This window comes from Neolamprologus multifasciatus, chromosome 10, assembly GCF_963576455.1.
Source record: "Neolamprologus multifasciatus chromosome 10, fNeoMul1.2, whole genome shotgun sequence".
NCBI classification, from domain to species: Eukaryota; Metazoa; Chordata; class Actinopteri; order Cichliformes; family Cichlidae; genus Neolamprologus; species Neolamprologus multifasciatus.
Window position 1 is genome coordinate 7,221,586 of NC_140448.1, and position 11,306 is coordinate 7,232,891.

The following is an 11,306-nucleotide window of genomic DNA, read 5'->3' on the forward strand; positions in this document are numbered from 1 at the left end:
GCCCGACAAAGACATTAACGTCCTTCACACGGGAAGCTCTACCATCAGCATGCCGCCACTGCACCATTGCGACGTCGTCAGAGATGAAACAAAACTAACGCACGTCGTACTGGTCGCTAAACATTAGTTGGCTAAATCTGGAAGGGTCTGTAATGAGCTCAGATGACGCCATATTTGACCTCATGCTGAAACGACCCCATAACGAGTTTAGCAACAGCTTGTTACAGTTACGAACAGCTTTATTTACACAAATCTTGGATGGGTCTAGCATTATTCCCTCCTTCTCATAATACTCGTCTATGTACTTCTTCTGTTCGTCAGGTGTCTTGACGTGTTCAGGATACCCCGAGGCCTCCTGTTTGAGTTTTAGGAAGGCTTTCACATAGTCTTTAAACAATGTGTCGGTCTTATTGGGGAAATGCCACACCTCATCAATAGCAAGAACCCTGTATCCCTTCTCAACAGCTTTTTCAAGCTCAAATGAGACCCATGTGCCTTTCAACACCCGCTCACTGTCCCTGTGCCCACATGCAGTATGCTGGTTTTGGTCTTCAGCACACATGCTGCAGAGTGGAAACATCAGTTTTCCGTGGCACCTGTAGGGAAGGACGGGGTGAAAAAGACCCTTAGGGGGGAGCACTGTGCATTTAACAAAGCCAAAATAATTTTCTAGCTTGTCAAAGTTGGTGTAAATGACTTGAGGGTGTCCTACAGGATAGTCTTTTTTAGACTGCACTGTGGGATAGAGACTGGTGAAGTCGTAGTAAAATATTTTTTCATCACAACCAGTCTTGTGGTACAGCTTTATAGCATTTGTGCGACCTCCAAAAAGGGCGTCTCGGGGATTCATGCGTTCTGGCTTTCTGTATGTGTGCATGAAAGCCACAACTGCAGGGTCTGTCTGCTTCAAGGCAGCCCATTCACATTCCCACATCACTATTACGCTCACACTGTGTTGTGATCTCAGTGCATCAACTTTGTCACAAAACATGCGATGCAGCAGTCCATAGGATGCTTTGCTGACAGGATTAACTTCACTCTCGGGGTAACATTTAACACAGCCGTGGTGAAAACATCCTGCAAATTCATAAGCTGTATTACTTGTGGGGTCAAAACCGTCCACAAAATACGGTCCAACCCTCTGTTCGCCTCCTCTGAGAGCATGTTTTACCACTTTGTTGGTGGTGTGGGACACGTATTGAAGCCATTCGATAGAGACGTTAGAAAACGTCTTATTCTGCTCAACGTATGCCCCGTCATACGTGAGAGCGAGCGTGTCTCTAGGCAGAAACAGCGTTTTATACACACCCATACTAAATGCAGCCAAGGTGGTATACATGAATGGATCAACTTGTGTACAACCCAGTAACGTGTCACGATAAATGCTGCATGCTTTACGCAGGACATCAACATCGTTAACACAGTAACGCCTGAGTTCAGCCTGAAAATCAAAGGGATTCTGTGAGGCAACCTGGTACCATTCCATGAATCGCACCTTATCGCTTTCAGACATGTACTCATAGCCGTAGAAGGAGGGGTCTGGGTACGGGCCCACATAATGCTCATTATCCCTCGTATTAAACCTGTGTGGGAAATGGCCCTTCTGCAGGTCTTGAAAACCTAAAGCAGAGGGTATTTTGGCAAGGCCCATGGGCAAAAAGCTGAACGAATCAATCCATCGCTGGTCATAGTCCCTGTCATACATCAAAATCACACGGCTGCCGCTCATTATGACACTAGGTGTTATGCACTGTCTGACAAAGTACTCGAGGAGTATGTAGTTGTCAAAGCCAGATGCATTATGTGCTATGAAAGTGTACCCACGAAACCTTGGGCGTCTGTAATGTTGCACAAACGCCTCCACACACTTTAATGTGTTAAATGTGAACTTATTGCCCTTCAGATCAGACGCACACACAAAGTTAGCCTCGTGTTTACCGTTGTGGTACCTAGTCTCGAAATCATATAAAATGTATTTGTCGGTAGGCTTCTGTTTTTCAACAGGCTGTATGAAACACTGATGGTCGGAGTCTCCGGGTAATTTAGGCTCGAGGCAGTGCTCGCATCTAGGCTGGGCACATCTGTGTGGCGATTTCTTGGATTCTCTATATGTGGTGCCACAGTGCATGCAATGTTTCATATTATCACAGGGGATCATGTTGTGTTTTAATTCAGGTAATTTGTGTTGCTGGTAACAGTGTTGTGATTTGCAGATGCGGTTACAGTCGCTGCATTTCACTGTGGGACCCCTGTGGTGTTGACAGAGTGTATAACATGTGTTACATCTATGTTTACAGCTATGGTGTAATGCTGTATTATATGTACTGTAACAGAAATTACACACATAGGATGCACCAAGAAAAGCGGTCGGGTTTAAAATCATGTGGTAATGTTGATTATGGAGATACATCATCAACGTGTTTGTGTTTGGCTCTTCATGTGTGAAAAAACATTCCAGGCGTTTACGCCCTTCTGTGTGGTAATAGATTACAATCTTAATGTTGAAGTGCTGCTCAAATTTACTGACATCGGTGAATGATACTTGCTGTGTGTCGCATAGACCTACTTCAGCATGCATCCGTTTAGCTGTAGCGAGTTTTTCTAGCTCAGAGGCTGATGAGTTTAATGAATGTGCTATACATAGGGAGAAGCACAAATTGTTGTGTGTGTTGTTTGGTGTGTATAAATGTCTGCCTTTCTTTGAGAGAATCTCATCATAAGGGATTTGTGCCAGTCTTAAGCGAGCCCCACCACTACTGTTCTGAGCTACCGTGACAATAAACTCTAATTCATCATCACCGATAGATTCATCATTACTCTGCATAACTTGTGCAATTCGATCGAGAAACAGCTCCGGATCATACCGATCATCAGCGTTTAAAACAGCCTGAACATCTGAAGCCAGCGAGGGGCCACGCAGGACCACGTTTAGAACACTGCCCTGTTGAGATCCAGCCACAGCTCGGTCTACCACATTGGCTAAGCACTCGCGCACTCGCGCAGGTACTTGTTCTGGATGATCAAGACTTATACCCCTAAAATCAAGGCGCTCACGCAATTCGCGAGCATTAAAATTAGGTATCTCTCTAATGTGTGGCTGGGAGCGCCTGCCAGATCCAGATTGCACAACGGGCTCAATCACGATAGTATCACTTTGTGAGAAATTTACAATGACTGAGGGGGTGTGTGGTGTTGCAGCAGTGCCCGGACACGCATGTGTGTCTGTAGTACTAGTAGAAGCGGTAACAGACTCAATAACAGCAGCAGCAGCAGCAATACGGTTAGCATCAGTAACAACAGTGGTCCGAGCAACACCTGATGTACTATCACTATTATTAACAACAACAATAGACCCATCAGCAATAGCAGGCGTAGGAACAGTCTGACGAGGATGTGTATCAGATGAGGCTGATGCAGGCACACTATTAAGTCTAGCTATAATATCGTCTAATTTGTTATCTGTTTCTTCAGCCCACTGCATAAAAGTCTCTAAGTCAAAACATCTAACAGGAGTGGAGGTTCCGTTATTATGTTTAAATAATTTATTTGGAGGGTCCATGGTCTGGATTTTAAAAGTCAGGGACTTGAAATTTTGCTGCAGATGATGTCTAATGTACTACACACTTTTTTTATGAATTTGGTAAACTGTTGCCTTTGTACCTGTGCTTCTTGGTGGTATTGATTGAGTCTAGCTTCAATCAAACAGAATTTATCAACTAATGAAGCTATATGACTCTGTTCAACAGGTTGAGCGTCTGAAACCTTCATGTAAGCATCATACGCCGCTGATATTTGAGAGTCTGTTATACCGTCGTCTTCAAAATCTATGTGTGAATCAATGCTATTTCTGACACATTCTGGTGTGGTGGGTATATGAACAAGATCGAAATCTGATATACTGTACTCAAAAACATCAGAGAAATCACGAGGCAAGCACTCACTCGGGGGTGTTGCAGGACCGCTGATGAAGATCGCTTCTGACTCTCCACTGTTGCACAAAGCTCCAGGTTTTTGTTGTTCTGGGAGGTCGATACTGTTTAAACATTCCAAAAACGTCTGGAGTACGGTGTCCTGATCATTATGAGGAGGGGTACTGTGCTGCAGTCTGTGAAGATAGATATGTGTTAAAACATTTATACATGTACCCATTTCAAACAGAATAAGCGTGTCTCCCTCTCTATCTCTTTTTATCTAATTTATATATACCTATGCTTACCTTGTAGTGTGCGTTATTCCCGACGGCCCTGGTTCTCCGCACATAAGGTTCTCTGGCGTGGCTCTGTATGTGTAAAACGGTCGGTTTTAGAACATTTGGAATTGTTTAAACCCATTTGCTGTTTTTTTTTAAAATACACAATTATACACCCCGTTGTATACATACCTTTTGTAAGGATGGGCTCTGTGGTCACGGTGTCTGAATGTTTTCCTGCTCAGTTTGTTAACCCTGGAACAAATCAAAGAAAAACTCTGTTATTATATAATTTAAAACAATCGCAAGCTTAAAACATACATACGATTAAAAATCGCGTAATTCTGTACACACCTTGTGCCTGTTAGAGATGTTGTTCCATCTGTAAAAGCCCCCGTTTCTAAAGAAAAGGGTGCTGTGCCATTCTCCCGAACTCCTGAAAATTAAGCTTTTGTTTTAGGAAAAAGATAGTTTGAATATCCTATAATATGTTAACATAACACTTTTAAAAATACAATAATAGGTTTTGTTTTACTTACCGTTTAAGATGTCCATGTTATAAAGAACGATGTTAGTTTTGATGATCTCAAAGAAAATGGTGTTGTCGCGACAAATGCAGAGTTCACCCTGAGCCTAGCCTGGTTCTCAATTAAATACCATCTCCAGGAACAATGCCAGTACACAGCTGTTTCACACCTTAAGGTTCACACTCCCATGCTACTTCCCAGAGTCCTCCAATAGATGAATGTGGGGTCCTCTGACGTTCCTGTTTCCCGCCAACATCCTTACTACACCCCCCTACCATTTGCCTAGGCGGCTTTGTCTCATTCTTAGTTCAACATTGCGAAATCCCGATTTTTAAATAAAATGATCGCATCAACCCTGGAAAGAAACCCAGTAGATGTGTGAAAAAACTAGTTAAATTAAAACTAGGGGGATTGATTAAATAAAACGCTTGTGAACATGCCGACATTACCCATTCAGAAGAAATTCCCACTTGTGCCGTTTTTAAAATAAATTGCATGCATCGCAGCAAGCTGAGATATTGTCAGATTTATAAAATTAGTCTAGCCTCAGTACACACCTGTTTCACACCTTAAGGTTAACACTCCCTTGCTACTTCCCAGAGTTCTCGAAGAGACAAAAGACACCTGCTCTGGAGGTCCTGTTTCCCGCCAACAACCTTACTACACCCCCCTACCATTTGTCTAGGTGGGAAGGGGTGGGAGGTGTGGGGTGGGGTGGGGTGGGGGTGGGGGGGTGGGGGGGGCAAAAAAAGTGCAAGTGTATTACTACTATCATCACAACAAGAGAATGAGAAAACAATCCAAAACACCAAGATAACTGAAACACAAAGTACCAGAGAGAGATAAAGAATAATCCATGATGCAAAAGTAAACCAAAACATAATAAACTCAAATTACTGGGTCCAACGGACCCAGAACCGTGACAATTGGAGACACTACCATCTCGAACCGTCACCACCAGTTTAGGTTACCATGGAGTCATATTCAAGTGGGAAAATTTCTCTACCTGCGACTTTAGGTTCATCACTCCCTTTGGCATTGCCTCTACCCAGTAACAATAGAGTTGTCCAGCAGTCTCTTAGAATCTGGTCTCAGTTTAGGAAGAGTCTGGTTCTCCGGGCTTTCTCACTTCAAAGAACAGTTGCTGCCATTGTTCCCTCAATGGCAGATAATGCTTTTCATATCTGGCATAGAAAGGGCCTGAAATCCTTTGCAGACGTATATGTAGATGGACAATTTGCCAAGTTTCTCTTAAATATCCACCAAATTTGGCATTGCTGCAGCTCAGTTTTTTTGTTTCTTACAGGCCAGACACTACGTGCAGACTGTGACAGCATAATTCCCCCAAGCACCTCCACACAATCCAGTAGACGATTTTTTAATGGTCAACCCAACCTCAAGGGGCATAATATCAGCCTTGTACAATTGAATTTACAATTTACAATGCTCTTCAGTAGCTGCTATCAAATCTAAATGGGAACAGGACCTTACCTTTCATATTACGGATGAACTGTGGGACTCTATCCTTGGCCAGGTTCACAATATATTAATGTGTGCTTGACATACACTTATCCAATTTAAGATAGTTCATTGGGGGTATTGGTCCAGGGATAGGCTGGCACACTTATACCCAGGGGTGGACCCAGCCTGTAGAAGGTGTGGGGGTGCTCCTGGTACATTGTTTCATATGTACTGGTCCTGTCCTTCGTTGTCCACCTTTTGGAAATCTGTTTTCCATACGATGTCTGATATCCTGCAGCATCAAATTGAGCCAGTGCTAATGTTTGGTGGGGTCCAGAATCTGAATCTGTCCAACTCCAGACTGAGAGCATTAAACTTTTCATTACTGCTGGCCAGGCGAGCTATATTGGTGAAGTGGAAAGACTCTTTCTCCCCCTCACACGCAGAATGGCTAAAAGATATGTCCTGTATGGATTTAGAAAAAATTAGATATACAGTTCGTGGGTCAAAAAACAAATTTTATAAATTGTGGTCCCCCTGTCTGGATTTCTTTGAAAGGCCCACAACTACTGTTACTGAGTAGTCCAAGGACCCCCACCCCCCCACCCCCACACAGTCTTGAATAGGGCTGGGTATCGTCACTGATTTCTAGAATAAATTCGATTCTGATTCACAAGGTCCCGAATCGATTCGATCCACGATTCGATTCAATTCGATTTGGGAAAATTTTGCCTCAGACAGTCAGAAATATTATAATTCAGATCATGCATTTCCATATTTTAGCTGACACTTGTGAGACTTTATCAAAGGTGTAAGCATCACAGCAGATGCCGTTGTGTCAAAGTAGCTGAGGATAAAACACAGAAAAACGTGAAGGGGATTTTCCTGGCCTGGGATTTTATAAAAATATTCTGCAGTAGATCAAAAACGAAAGAAAACCAAGTTACAGAGGTTTTAGAGACGCAGCTAAGCATTTTGCAATTTTGCATAATTTTAAAAAGTTTCAATTTGTTCAGTAGCCTATTGAACAGCAGAAATGAGGCTTTCTTTTCGGAAGTAAGTAAAAGGAAAAAAACAGCGGCCGACAGCGCTGTAAACAATGGTAGACTTGTGCATAACAAGCAAGCGAATAATGCAGAAAACAGATTTTTAGATGGGAAACTGTTCTTGAAGTGTACTGTGTGAGAGAGAGAGAGAGAGAGAGAGAGAGAGAGAGAGAAAGCTGTGCATGAATTGTGGTGGAAGCAAAACAGCAAAAGTAAGAGGGAATTCATGATGATGTTTATGTGAAGCATAGTTTGGATCTTTTTTTGCTGCTGGTTTAGTCAGTTTTGTTTGGAGAGAGATAAACCTACAGCTTCAGAATATAGCACAAAAAGGACGTAAACACAAAGCGCGGACCCGGCGATGGATCAGAATCAGTGAGCTGTAGGCTTTCAGCCCCGACCGTGTCCGTGCCGTCGGGTGAGAAAGGCGACATCTCACTGATTGTGATCTGCGCTTTGTGTTTACATCTTTGTGCAGAATCCGTGTACCTGTTCTCATTTACTGTTTTAGCTGTTTGGTGGTTGTTGAAATTTTGTGAGGTTTAACCTGAGATTCTGGCGTTTTGGGCAAAATAAATTTTGTCCCCATATTGTATGGGGACACATTTTATGTGAAGGTTCTCAGTTATCCAAGTCATGGTAATCTAAGGAGCTTGGAACTATCATCCGAGAATCTTCTTCAATTCATGGGGACGCATTCAAAGTTTTTTGAATTGCAAAAACCAATTGCTCTTTCCCTACTGCTGTTCTGCATAGGCCTGAACCCCCTCAGTGAGATCATTAACAAGACTGGCTATCGCCAGCCACCTCCTCTACATGCATGACATCAAGTTGTATGCCAAGAGTGAACGCAACATCGATTGACTGATCCACACCACCAGGATATATAGCAATGACATCGGAATGTTGTTCAGACTGGAGAAGTGTCAGTGATAACAAAGAGAGGGAAGGTAATCAGAACTGATTGGATCAAACTACCAGAAGGCAACATTCCAGACATAGAGGACAGCTGCAACCACCAAGTACCTGCAGAGGGTCAAGCAAGTCCTGAGGAGTCAGCTGAATCGAAAGAACAAGATCCGGGCTATCAACACCTACACCGTGCTAGTGATCAGGTACCCTGTTGGGATAATAAGCTGGCCAAAGTATATATATATATATGTATATATATATATATATATATATATATATATATATATGTATATATATATATATATATATATATATATATATATATATATATATATTAGGGGTGCAACGATACTCATATCGATATTGAACTGTTCGATACAGTGCTTTCGGTTCGGTACGCATATGTATCGAACAATACAAGATTTTTAATTTATTTTATCAACTTTTCTTCTGACGATGCTGTCTGTGTTGACAGCTCAGTGGATCTGCGTTCGACTACTTCGCCTAGGCTGCACTGTCGAGCACAGATCCACTGATCGCAGCGCAAGCTAGCAAGACAGAAGCTAAGCTCGTTGCAACATGGCAAATTGAACCTGCCCCACCCTAATTCAGATCTGGCCTTTGGAACTATTTTGGTCTTCATGTGAAGTATGACCCTGAAGGTAAGCGGACAAAAGTAAAACAGTATGTTGGATGTGCCACGCAATGCTCAATTACATTGGTGGGAACTACTGCGTTAGCGCAGTTTGCTCGTTAACGTGTTGGCCGTCCAGCCCCACGCACGGGGCGATCCGCGGTAGCTCGTTAACAGAGATTTGCCGTGTTGTGGCGTTAACGTCATTTCAACGAGATTAACGCTGACAGCACTAGTGGGAACACAACGAATATGACTGCACATTTACGCCGACATCATCTTAGTGCAAAGACAAGTGGAAGCAGACAAAAACAACAAGCACGCATGCTACAAACTTTACCCGAGTCATTTAGACAGCCGTTAGCACATGATTCTCCTTATGGGGACCTGATATGTTTAATATGCTGCTGAGAACATACCCCAGAAGAAGTGTATGGTATAGCTTTTATTTTGGAAAGGGCCATTTCTCTGTAATAAACTCTCTTTTCCAAAGATGAGTGATTTCTCGATCAGATAGATTTATTATTTTATCCCTTTGTTGTTTCAGCAACATTAAATTTAAAAACTGTACGTTTGAGTTAAAATATATATTTCTAATTTTAATAAATGATAAATTAAAAAAGCCTGAACATTTTTTTTGTATCGAAAAAATATCGAACCGTATCGAACCAAACCGTGAATTTTGTGTATCGTTGCACCCCTAATATATATGTATGTACAGTATATATGGTAAATGGACCGATTCTTATATAGCGCTTTTCTACTCTCCTGGAGTACTCAAAGCGCTCTATACAACATGCCTCATTCACCCTATTCATACACCCATTCATACGAGCACTTTCTTCTATACTTTAGTGCTGTTTAGCTAACATTCATGCACATTCACGTTCCAATGGATGCATCAAAGAGCAACTGGTGGTTAGTATTGATAGGTTTGTAGCTTAAACCTATTCGCTGGAACGTTCTAGACAATTCAACTACACAGCAAAATCTAAATGACTCGGGTAAAGTTTGTAGCATGCGTGCTTGTTGTTTTTGTCTGCTTCCACTTGTCTTTGCACTAAGATGATGTCGGTGTAAATGTGCAGTCATATTCGTTGTGTTCCCACTAGTGCTGTCAGTGTTAATCTCGTTGAAATGACGTTAACGCCACAACACGGCAAATCTCTGTTAACGAGCTACCGCGGATCGCCCCGTGTGTGGGGCTGGACGGCCAACACGTTAACGAGCAAACTGCGCTGACGCAGTAGTTCCCACCAATGTAATTGAGCATTGCGTGGCACATCCAACATACTGTTTTACTTTTGTCCATGACGCGCTTACCTTCAGGGTCATACTTCACATGAAGACCAAAATAGTTCCAAAGGCCAGATCTGAATTAGGGTGGAGGAGGTTCAATTTGCCATGTTGCAACGAGAGCATAGCTTATATATACATACATATATATATATATATATATATATATATATATATATATATATATAAGCTATGATATATATGTATGTATGTATGTGTGTTTGTATATATATATATATATATATATATATATAAACACCCAGCACGCCCCTGTGGGCGGTTTATCCTTCAAGCTCTGGTCCTCTACCAGAGGCCTGGGAGCTTGAGGGTCCTGCGCAGTATCTTAGCTGTTCCCAGGACTGCGCTGTTCTGGACAGAGATCTCCGATGTTATTCCCGGGATCTGCTGGAGCCACTCGCCTAGCTTGGGAGTCACCGCACCTAGTGCTCCGATTACCACGGGGACCACCGATACCTTCACCCTCCACATCCTCTCGAGCTCTTCTCTGAGCCCTTGGTATTTCTCCAGCTTCTCGTGTTCCTTCTTCCTGATATTGCTGTCATTCGGAACCGCTACATCGATCACTTCGGCCGTCTTCTTGTGTTTGTCTACCACCACTATGCCCAGTTGGTTAGCCACCACCATTTTGTCCGTCTGTATCTGGAAGTCCCACAGGATCTTAGCTCGGTCATTTTCCACCACCCTTGGGGGCATTTCCCATTTTGACCTCGGGACTTCCAGGTTATACTCGGCACAGATGTTCCTGTACACTATGCCGGCCACTTGGTTATGGCGTTCCATGTATGTCCATGTATGCCTTGCCTGCTAGCATCTTGCAACCTGCTGTTATGTGCTGGATTGTCTCTGGGGCATCTTTACACAGCCTGCACCTGGGGTCTTGTCTGGTGTGATAGACCCCAGCCTCTATGGATCTTGTACTCAGAGCTTGTTCTTGTGCTGCCATGATTAGTGCCTCTATGCTATCTTTCAGTCCAGCTTTGTCCAGCCACTGGTAGGATTTCTGGATATCAGCCACCTCCTCTATCTGCCGGTGGTACATACCGTGCAGGGGCCTGTCCTTCCATGATGGTTCCTCATCTCCCTCCTCTTTCTTGGGTTTCTGCTGCCTGAGGTATTCACTGAGCACGCTGTCAGTTGGGGCCATCTTCGTGATGTATTCTTGGATATATATATATACATATATATATATATATGTATGGATAATTATGGAATAAAAGCAC

The 11,306-nt window shown here is 42.9% G+C and overlaps 1 protein-coding gene across 2 annotated transcripts; it reads right to left on the reverse strand.

Annotated features, from left to right (window-relative positions):
- Positions 1-79: 79 nt before the first annotated feature.
- LOC146509497 (uncharacterized) lies at positions 80-4,800 on the reverse strand. 2 transcript variants are annotated; one of them, XM_085175396.1, is made up of 4 exons: positions 4,544-4,800; positions 4,382-4,444; positions 4,217-4,279; positions 80-4,105 (listed from the first exon to the last, which is right to left on the reverse strand). In XM_085175396.1, exon 4 carries the CDS (start codon positions 3,557-3,559, stop codon positions 95-97), a length of 3,465 nt encoding a protein of 1,154 aa, XP_085031522.1. In that variant the 5' UTR covers positions 3,560-4,105; positions 4,217-4,279; positions 4,382-4,444; positions 4,544-4,800; the 3' UTR covers positions 80-94. The 2 variants fall into 2 exon arrangements, with proteins under 2 accessions (XP_085031522.1, XP_085031521.1); XM_085175395.1 differs by having other exon boundaries at positions 4,382-4,800.
- Positions 4,801-11,306: the final 6,506 nt, after the last annotated feature.

Bases quoted from the DNA above. Each gene is read 5' to 3' on its own strand.
- LOC146509497 (XM_085175396.1), bottom strand. From the start codon at position 3,559: ATGGACCCTCCAAATAAATTATTTAAACATAATAACGGAACCTCCACT.